We start from the raw sequence: 21,072 nt of genomic DNA, 5'->3' as shown, positions 1-21,072 counted from the left end.
TGAATGTGATTATGTTTTATGCACAGGTATATTCATTTTCTGGAGCCTGCTTAAATACAGAAAGGAGTTAAAATAAAGCAGTCCCAGATTTACCAATATAGCACTAAACAATTCCACTGACAGAGGAATTCCTTAGCCAAAGCCACCACGAGACTGGCACCAGAACATTCTAAAAGAAGGGCAACTGATATTATCACTAGATGGAGGCTACACCAAAATCTCTTTCTTCCAAATTAGTTAATACACATCATAATTAAAACATAGTATGATTATACAAGGTTTCGCAAACCAAGTATTACTTTCTAAAGCAATATGCTCTGGAAAACACGGTATTTTGAATGGCAGACCCAGCTTTTCTTAGTGTTAATCTAAATCCCAATATGCAACTTTTCTTTTTTCTCAAATGGCATAGTTCAGATACTGTAAGTAATCTCTCAGGAATCCTATTCAAAATCCTCACCTTCAATGGTTTGATTTCCTTTCTGACTCAAACTTTTAAAAAGAACAAAGAACCAAAGCATCAAAATATAAGGAAAAAAATTTAAACCATGGAAACAGCTCCCTTTTCCCAAGGTTTTTCATTATTATTATACTCTAAAATGGAAAAAAATGTCCAAATTTGGCCTACTCTTGCAGCTAACTTTTGTGGGTCTTTCTAAAAATTGTTTTCTTAAAAATGAAAAGAGTTAAGAACTTGCTTTACGGACTAAGTTAAAAAAGACCAAGGGTGGCTTCGTACTACATTCTGAAGTTGGAAAGATAACATGCTCTACAATTAGTGGATGAAGTGCCCAACTTCAAACGCAAATCAAATTCAGTCCTGGAGACTCCCTGGTATTAACAATGAACACTTTTCATTACAGAGATTATCAATCTAAATTCAGTTTACATTTACTCTGCTCAGAAGTTCATCTCAATAGCATTCGATAATTTATTGTAAATTAAATTTATATATACCTAGTTATTAATAGACATGGCCCTTTCCCCAACACTAAGCTCTTAGGTCTTCCCCTTCTCTTCACAGTATAAGTCCTAGTGGGAGACAGGCTCTGTGATGTTTACTAAGTAATAAAATCTTCACTAGAAGTAAGGAATAAAATTTCTCTCTATTACGTAAAGTAATGTAAGGTTTACACTTATCTTTTAAAATGTTTTAACTTATATTTTAATCCAGTGCCATGTTAAAAATTTATAACAGTGGAATTGTAAGGGGAAAAGGCTAAAATGTACCAATACTTTCTTAGGAGAAAGGTATTTGAAGAAACAAAATAAACAAAAGGGAAAAAGCCCTCTAACCACAGGAGGGTTTAAACTTGATACTGACCAGGTATTTCTTTGGTCTAACCCTGGAAAAGTACAAATTACACACATCCCCACACTTTCAAAATGTGTGAAAGAATTATTTATTAACGTTAAGACTTACAGATCACAAAAGAGAGTGGTACAGAAGAGCTGGGGAAAAAGTCATCAGAATAAGCATGCAGATCGGTATTTGCAGAGGAATATACCAAAGCAAGTTTGGAAAGGCACATTCACACAGAAAATGTCTAAATTGAAAAAAAAGACATCAGAAAAGCAGCCAAAAAAATAATAATAAAGCGCTGATTAAAATACAAAGATTTTCAATGTCAAAGAAGAGCTACTTTACAGGTAGGTAGGTAGGTAGGTAGGTAGCTACAGAAGCCTTGCTAACCCTTTGAGAGTGTCACAAATGAGGGTCAGCTCTTGCTGCCAACGAAACCAGATGATCTTAATGACTGCACATCAAGATGCTTTAGTGCTGAGAGGTTCAATTTAGAGGGGGGACAAAAGCAGCCTAGTTGAAATTATATGCAGCAAGGGCTCAAAGGGTTAAATGTAATAATACGCAGAAAAATCAGGCAATGTTATTAGTATTATCTACCTTCCATACAAAGAATTATAGCAAGAGTTAAAAGAGACAGTATCCCCTTCAGAGTCAAGTTAGGGTTTCTAAACAGGATTAAGGTCCAGAGATGATAATCTACTATGTTTTATTCTCTCTTCCTCAGCCCACTTCTTATTTCTCCAACAAAAAGTACCTTTAACCCTCAAACTAAGAGAGCAAGAGATACTGTGCGTCAACGTGAGGATAAAGAAAAACCAAGTTGCACTGGAGAAGTCCCTGCCATTTACCCTCTCCAATACATTCACGCAGCAGTTTTGCTCAAGAACGATATAGCTCATTGGTCAGACATCAACCCCTTTTAACAACCACTCTAAAGGGATACTGCTCCTTTCAGACAGGAGGTTTACAGATCAAAAGGAGGGAACAATCCTCTTTTAAGAATATCCTCAAACTGAAGAAACTTGGCTTGAACATTACAGGTTCCAAGCTGGGAATGTTCCAAACATACATAAAAGGACATGAGCACAGAAGATTATTTTAACAGGTCAATGAGAACAAGCTCAGTCACGAAACCAATCTCCCCTCCCCAAATGGAAAAAAAAAAAAAAAGAAAAGACACCCTCCCAAACGCAGATTAGACTCGTCTCACAAAGAAATCTAGTTTGGCACTGTGAAAGAATATAGATTCACTTTCAGAAAAATAGCTTCTAATTAATAACTTCAGAGTCCAAAAGGCTAGTATACATGTTATGAGATTTTAAAATAAAAAGCCAATATTATTGTTCAGAAAATGGAGCACTTTGCAACCAACTGCTGTAGCTCAAGCAGCTCATACAAAAAAGAAACAAAATCACTCTAGCAAACAAACAGCGGCAAAAAAAAAAAAAAAAGGAAAACATTTGAAGAAGGGTACATTAAAAAAAGAAGTAGACAGTCAGGGGCACAAGGAGCCCTGCAGACAGCCCACTGTACTTGGCAAATAGCCCGTGGAACACGTCACTCCTGCGATATCTTGCTCCCAATTCAGCACCCTGTTTAAGAAGACCTCTAACATCTCAATAGCCAAAGGACGAATGCAATTTTGTTTTCTGACTTACCAAATTGATATATGCAAAAGCCGCCATACTTTACTATTTCTTCCTGAATCTGTAAACTTGGGAGTGTCTTATGTGTCCCTCTCTAGTTAAACGACAATGAACCCTTCGTACGCATAATGCATTTTCTGGAATAATACAGTAATGCTGAGATATTTCTCATTATTAAAGGCCACAAAATAGGTTTATCTTTCTATATACATATCAAAGAACAAAACAAAACAAAGACTAGGACACTTGGGAGTCTAGTTTTTCTGACAGGAAGTTGGACTAGAGAATCAACTACTACACGTAAATCCATATGGAGTTTAAAGAGGGCTCTCTTCTAAGATGTTTTCAAACATTTTACGAGAAAGTTAGTAGTTACCCTATCTACCGTCTACAGTTGTGTTACCATTTACTACTTCCAGTAATAGCGTTAACACTGAAAACCGTACCTCAATTCCACTAACAACTCCTGCCCTCCTCCTTGCCAGCCCCTGGCACACAGGGCATCCAGATACAAGCTCTTGCCCTCTTCTTCTCTTGTAGGGATGTGGCAAAACTGCAGTACAACTGGCTAGACATTTTTACTTCCTTGGCCCAACAAGAGTCGGTTTCTATAAACCAAACAGAATACTCTATTGGCAGCTGCCAAATATACCCAAGAGAAGAAAAAAGGAGAAGGAAACACTGACTTCACTCACAGAAATGGAGGAACGTTACTGACACTGCAAAAGTCTTATAAAATTTCTGGCAATGTGTGGCTCATTCAGCAGTGGATTTTGACGTGCCTCAGACACCAAGTTGGTGTTAGATTTCAAACGCAGAAATATTTTAGTTATCCAATCTAAGTTGCATTGTATTCATGGTATCCACATGTCCAGGCATCCATAGAATCCAATTCAACACTGCTTTAAGGGGACTGGCAATGAAGAGGTTAATTATTAGACATTCATAAGGGTTAAGAGCCAGAGCCTTCCTCTTCTGTAAATCGACACCCACAGAACCATCTCTGAAATCTATATCACCATCACCAGAGCAATCTCACCAATTCCTCACCTGCAGCAGGAGGATGCTGGCCACTAACTGTGGGTAAATCCAAAGAGCTATCAGACATGACATGCTTAAGATCTCCTCCCACATCAGCCAGTTTCATGTCAAACTGAACAGAGAGTGCGTCTTCAGAGTCCTCCTTGCCAACACTGCTGCCACCAATGGAAGGGAGATCCAAGGACTTCACCGAAGCAGAGTCTTCTTTGGTGTGTCTGAAAGCCGCTGCTTTCTCTCCCAGGGATCTGTCCGAGTTCATGGAAGAAAATTTACTGGAGTGGAAGTCAGCAAAATCATCATCACTCTTTCCTGAGGGAGTGTTATCTTTCAGCTCTTCAACACCTAGTCCCGATCCTTCCAGAGAGAGTTGTTTGAAGACATCGTATTTGGTAGACGCAGCGGCAGAGTTCTGTCCGTTCTTCACTGTGCTGCTCGCGCTGCTGCTTAGAGGAACAGGACTACTTTCCTCTTTAAGGGCCTCATATTTGTCATCTGCCTTTTGCTCAGATGAAATAGAACTATTACTGAAAGCCATAAAATCTGCAAAGTCATCCTGCTCCCCAACAGATGCTGGACTAGAATATTCCCCAAAAAGGTTGAATTCTCCAAAATCATCAGCCAAACTAGAAGTTTTAGTTGACGCCAATGTCGTCATGGGTGCCGCAGATCCCGCTAGCTGGGGTCGTGAGGAAACAGATTTTGATGCACTAAATGCAGCTGAAAAGGACAATGGTTTCTCGCTGCTGCAAGTAACTGAGGAAAACATATCTAGGTCTGCTAAGTTCAGAGGATTTTTCACTTGTGTTTGTGGTTTCTGTTGGATAGCTCCTGAGGGGAAGGCTGCCGGAAAAGGTTTGTCTTTTGCTGGTGGCTCTAGTGGTGAGATACTATCGGCGGTTTTAAAATCGGTGAAACCATCATCATTTCCCGCAGATCTGAATTCTGCAAAGTTTTCTCCTGAAACAAAAAACACAACCAAATACAAAAGAATGCTGAGCTGAAAATCCCATGATCCATATTAAAGTACAAGCATATTACAGACTTTTCCCTCACTGGCTTCACGTTATTTAACCATAGTTTAATAATATCCCTACCAAATATCCCTTTTGTTTCCACACTGAAGGCTAGTGATAGGGAAAAAAATAAAAATCAAACTGAGCACATGTATCACACGATTTTCATTTGCTCATTTCAGTGTGATATGATATGTGACATGATATGTCTGTGCCAGAGCCTTCAGCTGTCCAAAAGCATTGCTCTAAGGATGTTTTCTCACTCTTTCTAGCCAGTCAAGCATACAGGAGAATAAGAAATAGGCACCGGACAGTGGGTGAGAATCCGTCTGCCAGTGCAGGGGACACGGGTTCGAGCCCTGGTCCGGGAAGATCCCACATGCTGGGGAGCAACTAAGCCCGTTTGCCACAACTACTGAGCCTGCGCTCTAAGCCCGTTTGCCACAACTACTGAGCCTGCGCTCTAAGCCCGTGAGCCACAACTACTGGGCCCACACGCCACAACTACTGGAGCCTGCACGCCACAACTACTGAAGCCCGTGCACCTACAGCCTGTGCTCTGCAACAAAGAGAAGCCACCACAATGAGAAGCACTTGCACCGCAACGAAGAGTAGCCCCCGCTCGCTGCAACTAGGGAAAGCCTGTGCTCAGCAACGAAGACCCAACGCAGCCAAAAATAAATAAATTAAATAAATAAATTAAAAAAAAAAAAGGAAATAGGCGCTGGAGGTTCCTGAAGAGAGGCATATTAAAATACATAGTGGCCCTTTAAAGCTAAAATGTGTTACATGGTGATCAATCAGAAAAAAAATATCACAGGTACCAATGAAGTATTATGAAAAATGCTGCATCTAATATTTAGGATGTACAAGACTCTGCTCAACTAGGTACTTAAGCTTACGGTTAGATACTATGTGGTTTTGCTCAAGTATATTGAGGCATTAACTTGAAGGGATTTGATGAAAAATTCTGAAAAGGCATCTGCTTATTTGCAACGCATTCTTGCTAAGGGCACATTATAAAGTAGTTCCCTCCACACTTTCCAACAAATAAGCTGAATCTTACAAAAAAAAATCCATGAGTAGTTGGGCTCTTCTTGAAATCAGCAATCTCACTGTACCAATCAGCACTTATTCTTATTTATTACAATTCAAAGGGATTTGAATACCAATTCCATTATTAAAAATTTTGAGGGGACTTCCCTGGTGTTGCAGTGGTTAAGAATCCGCCTGCTAATGCAGGGACACAGGTTCGAGCCCTGGTCCAGGAAGATCTCACATGCCGTGGAGCAACTAAGCCCGTGTGCCACAACTACTGAAGCCCGCGCACCTAGAGCCCGTGCTCCGCAACAACAGAAGCCACCGCAATGAGAAGCCCGCGCACCGCAACAAAGAGTAGCCCCTGCTCGCCGCAACTAGAGAAAACCCATGCACAGCAATGAAGACCCAACACAGCCAAAAATAAATAAATAAATAAATAATAAAATTTTTAAAAAATTTTGAGGGTCGGATTTAAACTTTAGTTTATATTGTGCTACTCTGAGGATGGGGTTACTGGCAGCATGTTTTAAATTATTTTTTTAGTTAGAGAAAATAGGTACTAAGGTATTTCTCATAAATAATTAAATAGACGCAGTTAAGATACTGATAAAAATCTGGGCCCATGGTTCTTAATAGGGTTTCTATTCTTTATTATCACAATAATGTTATCACTCATAGGCATGAGGTTAGGACACAGATGATCTCAGTTTTCGAATAGTGCCTGAAGGTCTTCCATAAAATCCACTAGGTTATACCAGATAATGAAAACCAGAGATAAACGAAATATAAATATAGCTATACTAACATCACTTATTATTTAAAAATATGAATGCCATTTCTGGAGAGTTATAAATTAAAACACAAGCTTTAATTTCTTCATCCATTTTTAAAAATTCTATTTTTCCCTAAAAATGAGATACAGAAGCATATGAACTATAAAAATGTGTGTAAAACCAAAATATAATTCTGCAAATTGTCACTAAAATAATACAGGCTTTAAATATATTGTGCTTATAACATGATATATACTTTGATACATCATAAGAAAAAAGCATGGGAGCTTCCTTGGTGGCACAGTGGTTAAGAATCTGTCTGTCAGTGCAGGGGACACAGGTTTGAGCCCTGGTCTGGGAAGATGCCACAGAGCAACTGGGCCCGTGTACCACAACTACTGAGTCTGTGCTCTAGAGCTCGCGAACCACAACTACTGAGCCTGCGTGCCACAACTACTGAAGCCTGCATGCCTAGAGCCCATGCTCTGCAACAAGAGAAGCCACCACAATGAGAAGTCAGTGCACGGCAACGAGTAGCTCCCGCTCGCCGAAACTAGAGAAAGCCCGCCTGAAGCAATGAAGACCCAACACAGCCAAAAATAAATAAAATTAAAAATAAATCTACAAAAAAAAAAAGGAAAGAAAAAAGCATGGAAAATAATGGAAGCTTATTTTCCCCCTAATTTGAGCTACTTAACAAATTCACCAGCATAATTTATCAACGCAGAGAAATCTATTTAATATTAGGGAAATTTTAGAAAGAGAAGAACAGCATTCAGAATTTCTGTATTTTATGTTTTTATACATACCACTAATAAAACTAAAGTCAATTTCACAAATTGACTGGAGAAGCAGATGTAAAACTTTAAAAATCGCCCTAGAATTTTAGGCAAGTACATCACTGATAATATTTGTATTATTTGTGTAAATACAAAGGTAATAAGCAGCCAATTTTGTCACAGCCTAAATTTTTGATGTGCTGCTTTAAAATGTCTGTGAAACTGACAAGTTTTGCTTGGTTATTTTGTAAAGGAAATCACCACAGCAAACTAAACTTACTGATGAATTGTAAACGTTTCCATTAGAAATGTAAGCTGGGTGAAAGGGTTAAAAAGAAATAAAAATGGGTGGGTTTACATGTTCAAAAACACAGGGGCTTTTTGGGCAAATAAATTAGTTGCAGACACTGGAAGCTTGCTTATCAGGAGGTACATTAAGCATATGACTTCATGGATAGCTTTTCAGTCCACTTTTTTTTTAAGTTTTAAAATTAATTAATTAATTTATTTATTTATTTTTGGCTGCGTTGGGTCTTCGTTGCTGCGCGGGCTGTCTCTAGTTGCGGCGAGCGGGGGCTACTCTTCGTAGTGGTGCGCGGGCTTCTCACTGCGGTGGCTTCTCTTGTTGTGGAGCATGGGCTCTAGGTGCGGGGGCTTCAGTAGTTGTGGCATGCAGCCTCAGTAGTTGTGGCTCACAGGCTCAGTAGTTGTGATGCATGGGCTTAGTTGCTCTGCGGCATGTGGGATCTTCCCAGACCAGGGCTCGAACCCGTGTCCCCTGCATTGGCAGGCGGATTCTTAACCACTGTGCCACCAGGGAAGCCCTGTATTTTCAATGAGAGTAGAAAAAAATATATTCTCCTAAAATGAACAAAGTTGGCATCTCTGCCTGGAAAGCCGTAAAGGTAAGACAGGAATGAAAGCAAGCACACAACAATGGCAACAACCATCTGGGATTCTGTTCGTAAAGTACTGCAAACGCAGGGCTAAGGTGTGCTGCTTACATTTTGGTGGCACCACGGTGTTTCCCAGGAATAACATACATATCATACGATCACTCATAGCAGAGTATATAAAGAACCCTGATATTAAACCATGCTCTTTACTCCAAACTTGCCTTGGCCCAAGAGTTGATAAAAGCATTGCTAGGAGTAAATGCCAAATTAACAAACCAGAAGTTCCTCTGGGGTTTATTTTTGTACTCCTAGTACCTAATACAGGCACTGAGGAAGAAAGTTATTACATCCTAAAGGCTTGAATGAAACACAAGGAAACATTTCTAGAACCTAAGAGCTGTAAAAGATTGAATTATTTCTAGAGATATTTAAGCAGTACACTTTCTACTTTAACTTTCACACATACACCTTACCTTTCCTGTAATTTCCCCCCACCTCCCCACGCCCTCCCCATTGCTCGGAGAAAAGGGTTAGAACAAATGACTGTGGAAGGATGTTCCAAATTTGATTGTCCAATACAGAGAGGTAGAGTGTGGTACTGTTCCCAGGAAGAACTCCTCAGTAGAGGATACAAATTTCACAGCATGCACGGTTAAGCTTTGAAGGACATCATTTGACCCATGGATTATCTAAATCCTACACATCAGGTTTCTAGTAGGATTTAGCCACAAATATGACTTTACATATATGGCTCTCAAATTATCATTCTACATTCCTTTCTACTCTATTTAAGCCCTTCTATCAGAGATAGGAACCACACAGGCACACAAAGCCCTCTCACTTCTTCTCATTAAATTACAGCCAATTTTGAAAATCTTGAGACGTAGAAGACTGGTTGCTGCCTTGCGCGCAGTCCACAGATTGCTGCACTGCCAACAGCTCAAGTCTTGTTTTGAGCGTTAAAATAACCGAAAGTGGTCACAGGAGTCTAACTTGGCTTGAAGGCTTCCAGTGAAAGGGAATGCACTATCTTCAAAGGAAATTGCATTGATGTGGGGTTTGCCCTAAATTTTAGAAAATAATTTTTCTAAATTATCAGTTATTTTATTATCTAATAACTGAACCACATTTTTCTTTCTTTAATTTCCAGAGCTACAAAACGAAACAAAAACAACCACACACAGTAAAATAAAAGAATGTTTGGGATGCTACTGAAAGAACCATAAAAATCTCTTATTAAAAATTGAAATAATTTATCCATTTAAGGAAACAAAAACTTACCTAAAGATTTACTCTCTGCTGTCTGTTCAAGTTCTCTGAAAGCACTATATTTATCACCAGGCTCTACGATGAAAAGACAGAAGCCCAACTAAGGTTAGGAACCTTAAGATCACAGCTCAAGGACATTCACCGTAAAAGGTCACCACTAAAGACAAAAATTTACATTCATAGGTTCATGAATTTATGAACTGTTTTTACCTCCAAATGGAACAGTATTTTCAGAGGACTTGTCAGCTGCAATTCCTTTAAACACAGCATATTTATCCACTGAAGCGGATCCTTTAGTTCCAGGAAGTGGCATCAACAAAGAAGGGGCACTAAAAGGGAAAAAGAAATACTTCTTAATGACTAGAACACTGTCTCCTTACTTTGTCATCAAGGAAGAACTTAGAATTAAAATGGCACACAGATACCTAGTTAAAACTCATGGCTCCATGCTTTAAAAGTTAGAAACTATATATGTACACCACAAATGACAAAAAAAACAACATCCTTTTCCTTGAAAAAAAATATATTGAAACAACACTCAAGCAATAATTCTTTTCTTGATTATGTGAAGAGGAGTCAGATCCACGCTGACCATCTAATCATCTTTAAGCCATAAGAACCACTGGAATGGCATTAGAAATAGATTATTACAGAATGATGATGTCCTGTAAATTTAAATTTAGGTCCATAAAACTGAAAGTGAACTGCTCCAAGTACGTATACCCAATATTTTAAAGTAAATTATGTTAACCTTAATATAAATTATTCTCTAAAATGGGTTCAGAATGCAGAGGTGGAATAGTTAAGATAAAAATCTATTTATGAAATGCTGTTCAAGCCAAGATGTAAATTGTCCTTCTTTTGATCACACTGCATTGCTTACTGGCAGAAGTTCCCACATCTGATAAGCAGGAGTAGAGTTAATATAATTTGCATTTACAAGGATCACATCAGCAGTTCCAGAAGCTATCTTTGCAGCAAAACAACAATCACTTCAAAATTAGATAAAGATACTTTTGCCTGTGGTCACATTTCCTTGCTGGATGGAAAAATAGTGTAATGAGTAGTATCTGTGTGGGTAATTCTTGGGCAGCTTAAACACAGACTATAAAAGCACTGCCTTTTTTTTTTTTTTCCCTTATCAGACCCAGGCAGCTCCCTGGAAGAACCACCTTTACATATGAATGACTACATTCCACTACTAGTTTGTGTCATTCAATACCATACACACAAGTTATATAAATGGATTTCCATTGAGTTCTTTGCCCTGGAGCAAAAATTTTCTACAGTCATTTAAATCTTCTTATCAGTGGCCTACAAGCAAGGTAAAAACCCTGCTCTTGCACATGCATGCTAATGGGCGTCTGCAGTGCCTGGAGGACTTAGTGCTATCAAATGTTATAATTTCACACCAATACCAAACAGCTGCTACATATTTGATCTGGACAAATAGGTCACTGTTTATACAGTATAGGTGGATTTCTAAAAGTTCCATAAGTAATTAAACTATAACACACTGAACAGAATGTTATATAGGAATAAAGGTAATTAATGTCTTAGGAAAAAACCACAAAGTTGAATGATCTATTTGTTTTTTCATGATCGCCAACGTTAGCTATAGCCCTTTAAAGTCCATGGTAAAATCATCTACTAAATATGACATTTATTTGAATGTTATTAATATAAAAATTATTTTCAGAATTGGGAAAAAACCAGAGGATCTTCAGAGTAATGTAGTACTGCTGAGTGAAGTCAACAAAATAAAATTCCATTCAAAAAACGCTATGACTCAGACTATAATTTTATGCATATTACAAAGGAAGAATTCATTCCAGTTCTTTCCTTAAAGTTTTTATTAAATTAAAAAAAACCGTAATCACCATGAAAGTTTTTATGCCAGTTATATAAAGTAGTTATCTGTTCCAAACATGCAAATGGTTATTTCTACTGTTTAATACTAACAAAAGGTACTCAGTGAGAGAGGCATACTGTTTTAAAATTTAAGAACCTGCATTCTATTGAAAGATGAGACTTTAGAGAATTTGGCTACAAAAAAGTGCTTTGCTTTTTCTCTAGTGTATCATTTGTGTTTTACAGTTACTTCACATGGCTGTGGTAGGTGACTTTACTTAGTTGCTCAACCTGCTAAATACACCCATTTAAAAAGCAAAGAAAATAAACCAACTCAAAACTCCTATGCCTTAATCCTTTTTGAACTATTCTATCGCCAGCGCCCCATGACCGCTTTGTTTATCATACGATGCTCCCCAGTGCCCAGCACATGGGAGGTATTTTCCGAATGGATAAATGAATGATGTTGCTCCCTTCCAGATGCCCTTTCATGCCAGCTCAAGTGCTATTCCTCCTTTGACTTTGACATTCAGTTCAACACTGAGTCCAACCAATTTCTCAGATACATACTTTTTGGTATCTGTAACTCTAAACCCAGGGTAACTCTCATAACCTCACAACAGGATTACCATGGAAGCTGCATTTATCCCATACCTAGTAGCAAAAATCACTTTCACCATGCCACTTATTTCTAAAATGCTTTACAGATTATGTCACAAATCATAAGGCATCCCATAACTGGTGCCTGCCCTTAACTAGTGTCATTTTTTCAGACTAACAATACTCTCCGCTCCAGCCTATTTTAACACCTTACTTGCCTTTTCATCTTCTCGAACAAATAATGTCCATTTTTGCTTAAAAATACTGCTCAAAGTGGTCTTACCTATTTATATCATGATTTAACAAATATCCTTTTAAAATAACTCACAATATGGAATACAGATCATCATAAACTAGGGAATTCATTATACATGAACACACAAACACACCACTGAAGGAGCAATTCTAAGAGAGTTTTATTAGATAATATAAATATCCAGATAAAACTAACTATCTTTAGAGCAGAAACTGTGCCTTTTGCTTCTGTATTTCTAGTGCCTACCCCAATGTCTGGCACACAGGAGATGCTATGTAAATGTTTCTGAATGAATAAAGAAACAATGAGTATGGATTCTTAGACATGAACGAAATGTTTTCATGCAAGGAAAGCACAGAAGTAGTCAAGTCAGAACTGAAGAAGAAAAATCTGCAAAGTATGGCTATATATGAAAGTAAACTACTGTGTGGAGATAATGCCACACAAAATTGCTAATACCCCATATATCTCAGGTCTGGCCACCATCTTAAAACTTTCTATGCCCAAATTTTAATTTCATCTGCTGAAAGTTTTCTCCCTGAGGAATGAACCATCAATTTGTTAAATTCGGTTTGTAACCTTCATACTACAATATATTCATCCAACAAACCTTTATTAATTACATATCACAGGCTAAGTATTACATACAGAGACATGGAATACTGTCTTCAGGTACTTACAGCCTAGTGAGGGGAACAGTCAGGTAAACCAGTAATGGCAATTATGACACAGATATTCACAGGCTACCATGGCAGTAGAGAAGGAGAAGCCCTTAACTCATCTTAGAGGTGGGGACTGATGGAGTGGAGTTAGTAAATACTTCCTATAATGAACCGATTTTCGACATGGAACCAGAATTAACTATAGAGAGAATTTCAGATTGAAGAAAACAGAATGGAAAAGGCCAGAAGCTTGAAAGAGCATGGTCAGTTTGGTGGTTTACGTGTGGCTGGAGGTAAGCTGTGGAGAAATGGCAACAGTCAAGTGGGTTGGCAGGAACCAGATCACACACGGCCTTTTCCCACGCCAAGCAGAGCTGACAGAGTTAATGGCGGTAAAGGAGAGAGAAGGGAGACAAAAACAGCATGTTTCTGATTAGGTGACTGGATATGGTGATCTAACAAATTTTTATTTAGCTTTGAGCAGGAAAACAATGAATCATTTTATGGAGGTAATTTGAGATGCCTTGGGTCATTCAGATATGTTCTAGATAGCAGTAGAACATATCAATTTGTGCAGAGGAAGAGACCTGAGAAAGAAGTGTTATGTGTCTATCAGGTTAATACGTGTGTGTGCTGGTATAGCGGGCTTGGAACTCCCAGTACTTTACAGTCACACCCCACGTATGTTTCTTCTATGTGTCATTTACAAGTGTCTGATGTATTCTTAAAATCAGGAGAATAATTCTTTCCCTAATTTCTAATTCTCTATAATGCCTATCCCTTAGTTTTTCTTACAGTGTCTGCAGGAAGTGTTGACTAAGAAATAATCAGTTGGTTAAAATAGAAAAGATGAATGAAACTGCACAAATAGGAACATAAGAGAAATGGAATATGTACCCTGACAAAAACAAGTTCCAAAAACAACCAAAGACATTCACATTGCTTACTCAAAGCCTCATGTGCTCTACTCGGTGGAAGAAGTATCTACTAAGTACTTTTAAAAAATGATGGAGGGCTTCCCTAGTGGCGCAGTGGTTGAGAATCTGCCTGCCAATGCAGGGGACACGGGTTCGAGCCCTGGTCTGGGAAGATCCCACATGCCGCGGAGCAGCTGGGCCCATGAGCCACAATTACTGAGCCTGCGCGTCTGGAGCCTGTGCTCCACAACAAGAGAGGCCGTGATAATGAGAGGCCCGCACACCGCGATGAAGAGTGGCCCCCGCTTGCCGCAACTGGAGAAAGCCCTCACACAGAAACGAAGACCCAGCACAGCCATAAATAAATAAATAAATAAATAAAAAATTAAAAAAAAAATGATGGAGATAGGAGCTTCAAGATGGTGGAAGAGTAAGATGTGGAGATCACCTTCCTCCCCACACCCCACAAATACATCAGAAACACATCTACACGTGGAACAACCCCTACAGAACACCTACTGAACGCTGGCAGAAGACCTCAGACCTCCCAAAAGGCAAGAAACTCCCCACGTACCTGGGTAGGGCAAAAGAAAGAAGAAAAAACAGAGACAAAAGAATACGGACAGGACCTGCACCAGTGGGAGGGAGCTGTGAAGGAGGAAAGGTTTCCACACACTAGGAAGCCCCTTCACTGGTGGAGAAGGGGGGTGGCGGAGGGGGGAAGCTTCGGAGCCATGGAGGAGAGCACAGCAACAGGGGTGCAGAGGGCAAAGTGGAGAGATTCCCGCACAGAGGATCGGTGCCGACCAGCACTCACCAGCCTGAGAGGCTTGCCTGCTCACCTGCTGGGGCGGGCAGGGGCTGGGAGCTGAGGCTCTGGCTTCGGTCGGATCGCAGGGAGAGGACTGGGGTTGGCGGCGTGAACACAGCCTGAAGGGGGCTAGTGTGCCACAGCTAGCCGGGAGGGAGTCCGGGAAAAGGTCTGGAACTGCCGAAGAGGCAAGAGACCATTGATTTGGGGTGTGCAAGGAGAGGGGATTCAGAGCACCACCTAAATGAGCTCCAGAGACGGGCGCGAGCCGCGGCGATCAGTGCGGACCCCAGAGATGGGCATGAGATGCTAAGGCTGCTGCTGCTGCCACCAAGAAGCCTGTGTGCAAGCACAGGTCACTATCCACACCTCCCCTCCCGGGAGCCTGTGCAGCCCGCCACTGCCAGGGTCCCGTGATCCAGAGACAACTTCTCCAGGAGAACGCACGGCGCGCCTCAGGCTGGTGCAACATCACGCCGGCCTCTGCCGCCACAGGCTCACCCCGCATTCCGTACCCCTCCCTCCCCCCGGCCTGAGTGAGCCAGAGCCCCTGAATCAGCTGCTCCTTTAAACCCGTCCTGAGAGAAGAACAGACGCCTTCAGGCGACCTACATGCAGAGGCGGGGCCAAATTCAAAGGTGAACCCCAGGAGCTGTGCGAACAAAGAAGAGAAAGGGAAATATCTCCCAGCAGCCTCAGGAGCAGCGGATTAAATCTCCACAATCAACTTGATGTACCCTGCATCTGTGGAATACCTGAATAGACAAGAAATCATCCCAAATTGCAGAGGTGGACTTTGGGAGCAACGATATATATATTTTTTTCCCTTTTTCTCTTTTTGTCAATGTGTATGCGTATGCTTCTGTGTGTGATTTTGTCTGTATAGCTTTGCTTTTACCATTTGTCCTAGGGTTCTGTCTGTCCGGTTTTTTTGTTGTTTTTTTTTAGTATAGTTTTCAGTGCTTGTTATCACTGGTGGATTTGTTTTTTGGTTTGGTTGTTCTTTCTTTCTTTTTTAATTACTTAAAAAAATATTTTTAATAATAATTTTTTTTTATTTTAATAACTTTATTTTATCTTTTTCTTTCTTTCTTTTTTTCTCCCTTTTATTCTGAGCCATGTGGATGACAGGCTCTTGGTGCTCCAGCCAGGTGTCAGGGCTGTGCCTCTGAGGTGGGAGAGCCAAGTTCAGGACATTGGTCCACAAGAGACCTCCCAGCTCCACGTAATATCAAACGGCGAAAATCTCCCAGAGATTTCCATCTCAATGCCAAGACCCAGCTCCACTCAACAACCAGCAACCTACAGTGCTGGACACCCTATGCCAAACAACTAGCAAGACAGGAACACAACCCCATCCATTGGCAGAGAGGCTGCCTAAAATCATAATAAGGTCACAGATACCCCAAAACACACCACCAGACGTGGACCTGCCCACCAGAAAGACAAGATCCAGCCTCATCCACCAGAACACAGGCACTAGTCCCCTCCACCAGGAAGCCTACACAACCCACTGAAACAACCCTAGCCACTGGGGGGCAGACACCAAAAACAATGCGAACTACGAACCTGCAGCCTGCGAAAAAGAGACCCCAAACACAGTAAGTTAAGCAAAATGAGAAGACAAAGAAACACGCAGCAGATGAAGGAGCAAGGTAAAAACCCACCAGACCTAAGAAATGAAGAGGAAATAGGCAGTCTACCTGAAAAAAGATGCAGAATGATAGTAAAGATGATCCAAAATCTTGGAAATAGAATGGAGAAAATACAAGAAACATTTAACAAGGACCTAGAAGAACTAAAGAGCAAACAAACAATCATGAACAACACAATAAATGAAATTAAAAATACTCTAGGGCTTCCCTGGTGGTGCAGTGGTTGAGAATCTGCCTGCCAATGCAAGGGACACGGGTTTGAGCCCTGGTCTGGGAAGATCCCACATGCCGCGCAGCAACTAGGCCCGTGAGCCACAACTACTGAGCCTGCGTGTCTGGAGCCTGTGCTCTGCAACAAGAGAGGCCGAGATAGTAAGAGGCCCGCGCACCGCAATGAAGAGTGGCCCCCGCTTGCCACAACTGGAGATAGCCCTTGCACAGAAATGAAGACCCAACACAGCCAAAAATAAATAAATAATTAAAAAAAAAAAAAGTCATTCTCCTACATACCACAATACCATTAAAAAAAAAAAAATCTCTAGATGGGATCAATAGCAGAATTACTGAGGCAGAAGAACGGATAAGTGACCTGGCAGATAAAATAGTAGAAATAACCACTGCAGAGCAGAATAAAGAAAAAAGAATGAAAAGAATTGAGGACAGTCTCAGAGATCTCTGGGACAATATTAAATGCACCAACATGCAAATTAGAGGGGTCCCAGAAGAAGAAGAGAAAAAGAAAGGGACCGAGAAAGTATTTGAAGAGATTATACCTGAAAACTTCCCTAATATGGGAAAGGAAATAGTTAATCAAGTCCAGGAAGCACAGAGAGTCCCATACAGCATAAATCCAAGGAGAAACACGCCAAGACACATATTAAACTAACAAAAATTAAATACAAAGAAAAAATATTAAAAGCAGCAAGGGAAAAACAACAAATAACATACAAGGGAATCCCCATAAGGTTAACAGCTGATCTTTCAGCAGAAACTCTCCAAGCCAGAAGGGAGTGGCAGGACATATTTAAAGTGATGAAAGGGAAAAACCTACAACCAAGATTACTCTACCCAGCAAGGATCTCATTCAGATTCGAAGGAGAAATTAAAACCTTTACAGACAAGCAAAAGCTAAGAGAATTCAGCATCACCAAACCAGCTTTACAACAAATGCTAAAGGAACTTCTCTAGGTAGGAAACACAAGAGAAGGAAAAGACCTACAATAACAAACCCAAAACAATTAAGAAAATGGTAATAGGAACATACATATCAATAATTACCTTAAATGTAAATGGATTAAATGCTCCAACCAAAAGACACAGACTGACGGAATGGATACAAAAACAAGACCCATATATATGCTGTCTACAAGAGATCCACTTCAGACCTAGGGACACATACAGACTGAAAGTGAGGGGATGGAAAAAGATACACCATGCGAATGGAAATCAAAAGAAAGCTGGAGTAGCAATTCTCATATCAGACAAAATAGACTTTAAAACAAAGACTATTACAAGAGACAAAGAAGGACACTGCATAATGATCAAGGGATCAATCCAAGAAGATAGAACAATTGTAAATATTTATGCACCCAACACAGGAAGCACCTCAATACATAAGGCAAGTACTAACAGCCATAAAAGGGGAAATTGACAGTAACACAACCATAATAGGGGACTTTAACATGCCACTTTCACCAATGGACAGATCATCCAAAATGAAAATAAATAAGGAAACACAGCTTTAAATGATACATTAAACAACATGGACTTAATTGATATTTATAGGACATTCCATCCAAAAACAACAGAATACACTTTCTTCTCAAGTGCTCATGGAACATTCTCTAGGATAGATCATATCTTGGGTCACAAATCAAGCCTTGGTAAATTTAAGAAAATTGAAATCGTATCAAGTATCTTTTCTGACCACAACGCTATGAGACTAGATATCAATTACAGGAAAAAATCTGTAAACAATACAAACACATGGAGGCTAAACAATACACTACTTAATAACCAAGAGATCACTGAAGAAATCAGAGAGGAAATCAAAAAATACCTAGAAATAAATGAAAATGAAAACACGACGACCCAAAACCTATGGGATGCAGCAAAAGCACTTCTAAGAGGGAAGTTTACAGCAATACAATCCTACCTTAAGAAACAAGAAGCACCTCAAATAAACAACCTAACCTTACAGCTAAAGCAATTAGAGAAAGAAGAACAAAAAAACCCCAAAGTTAGCAGAAGAAAAGAAATCATAAAGATCAGATCAGAAATAAATGAAAAAGAAATGAAGGAAACTATAGCAAAGATCAATAAAACTAAAAGCTGGTTCTTCGAGAAGATAAACAAAATTGATAAACCATTAGCCAGACTCATCAAGAAAAAAAGGGAGAAGACTCAAATCAACAGAATTAGAAATGAAAAAGGAGAAGTAACAACTGACACTGCAGAAATACAAAGGATCATGAGAGATTACTACAAGCAACTATATGCCAATAAAATGCACAACCTGGAAGAAATGGACAAATTCTTAGAAATGCACAACCTTCCGAGACTGAACCAGGAAGAAATAGAAAATATGAACAGACCAATCACAAGCACTGAAATTGAAACTGTGATTAAAAATCTTCCAACAAACAAAAGCTCAGGACCAGATGGCTTCACAGGCGAATTTTATCAAACACTTAGACAAGAGCTAACACCTATCCTTCTCAAACTCTTCCAAAATATAGCAGAGGGAGGAACACTCCCAAACTCATTCTACGAGGCCACCATCACCCTGATACCAAAACCAGACAAAGAGGTCACAAAGAAAGAAAACTACAGGCCAATATCACTGGTGAACATAGATGCAAAAATCCTCTACAAAATACTAGCAAACAGAATCCAAAAGCACATTAAAAGGATCATACACCATGATCAAGTGGGGTTTATCCCAGGAATGCAAGGATTCTTCAATATACACAAATCAATCAATGTGATACACCATATTAACAAATTGAAGGAGAAAAACCATATGATCAACTCAATCAATGCAGAGAAAGCTTTCAACAAAATTCAACACCCATTTATGATAAAAGCCCTGCAGAAAGTAGGCATAGAGGGAACTTTCCTCAACATAACAAAGGCCATATATGAGAAACCCACAGCCAACATCATCCTCAATGGTGAAAAACTGAAAGCATTTCCACTAAGATCAGGAACAAGACAAGGTTGCCCACTCTCACCACTATTATTCAACATAGTTTTGGAAGTTTTAGCCACAGCAATCAGAGAAGAAAAAGAAATAAAAGGAATCCAAATAGGAGAAGAAGAAGTAAAGTTGTCACTGTTTGCAGATGACATGATACTATACATAGAGAATCCTAAAGATGCTAGAAGAAAACTACTAGAGCTAATCAATGAATTTGGTAAAGTAGCAGGGGACAGAATTAATGCACAGAAATCTCCTGCATTCCTATACACTAATGATGAAAAATCTGAAAGTGAAATTAAGAAAACGCTCCCATTTACCACTGAAACAAAAAGAATAAAATACCTAGGAATAAACCTACCTAAGGAGACAAAAGACCTGTATGCAGAAAATTATAAGACACTGATGAAAGACATTAAAGATGATACAAATAGATGGAGAGATATACCATGTTCTTGGATTGGAAGAATCAACACTGTGAAAATGACTATACTACCCAAAGCAATCTACAGATTCAATGCAATCCCTATCAAACTACCACTGGCATTTTTCACAGAACTAGAACAAAATATTTCACAATTTGTATGTAAACACAAAAGACCCCGAAGAGCCAAAGCAATCTTGAGAAAGAAAAACGGAGCTGGAAAAATCAGGCTCCTGGACTTCAGACTATACTACAAAGCTACAGTAATCAAGACAGTATGGCACTGGCACAAAAACAAATATAGATCAATGGAACAGGATAGAAAGCCCAGAGATAAACCCACGCACATATGGTCACCTTATCTTTGATAAAGGAGGCAAGAATATACAATGGAGAAAAGAGAGCCTCTTCAATAAGTGGTGCTGGGAAAACTGGACAGCTACATGTAAAAAAATGAAATTAGAACAGTCCCTAACACCATACACAAAAATAAACTCAAAATGGATTAAAGACCTAAATGTAAGGCCAGACACTATCAAACTCAGAGGAAAATATAGGCAGAACACTCTATGACATAAATCACAGCAAGATCCTTTTTGACTCAGCTCCTAGAGAAATGGAAATAAAAACAAAAATAAACAAATGGGACCTAATGAAACTTAAAATCTTTTGCACAGCAAAGGAAACCATAAACAAGACCAAAAGACAACCCTTAGAATGGGAGAGAATATTTGCAAATGAAGCAACTGACAAAGGATTAATCTCCAAAATTTACAAGCAGCTCAATATCAAAAAACAAACAACCCAATCCAAAAATGGGCAGAAGACCTAAACAGACACTTCTCCAAAGAAGATACACAGATTGCCAACAAACACATGAAAGGATGCTGAACATGATTAATCATTAGAGAAATGCAAATCAAAACTACAATG

The 21,072-nt window shown here is 39.4% G+C and overlaps 1 protein-coding gene across 18 annotated transcripts in view; it reads right to left on the bottom strand.

Annotated features, from left to right (window-relative positions):
• The window catches only part of SYNRG (synergin gamma), a 98,136-nt gene that overhangs the window by 35,470 nt on the left and 41,594 nt on the right, over window positions 1-21,072 (bottom strand). For 17 of the 18 annotated variants that reach the window (XR_009006277.1, XM_057535753.1, XM_057535748.1 and 14 more), the window contains 3 exons: window positions 9,975-10,093; window positions 9,777-9,839; window positions 4,003-4,950 (listed from right to left, as the gene is read on the bottom strand). Coding sequence is in view for 17 of the 18 variants with exons in the window: in XM_057535753.1 (XP_057391736.1) it covers window positions 4,003-4,950; window positions 9,777-9,839; window positions 9,975-10,093 (1,130 nt within the window). In the remaining variant the exon portion in view is untranslated. The remainder of the gene's footprint in view (window positions 1-4,002; window positions 4,951-9,776; window positions 9,840-9,974; window positions 10,094-21,072) is intronic. The other variant, XM_007190229.3, reaches the window with a different exon arrangement.

This window comes from Balaenoptera acutorostrata, chromosome 20 (assembly GCF_949987535.1).
Source record: "Balaenoptera acutorostrata chromosome 20, mBalAcu1.1, whole genome shotgun sequence".
In the NCBI taxonomy this organism is placed as follows: domain Eukaryota; kingdom Metazoa; phylum Chordata; class Mammalia; order Artiodactyla; family Balaenopteridae; genus Balaenoptera; species Balaenoptera acutorostrata.
Note: the sequence above shows the minus strand (reverse complement) of the source record. Positions and strands in the feature narration are given on the sequence as shown.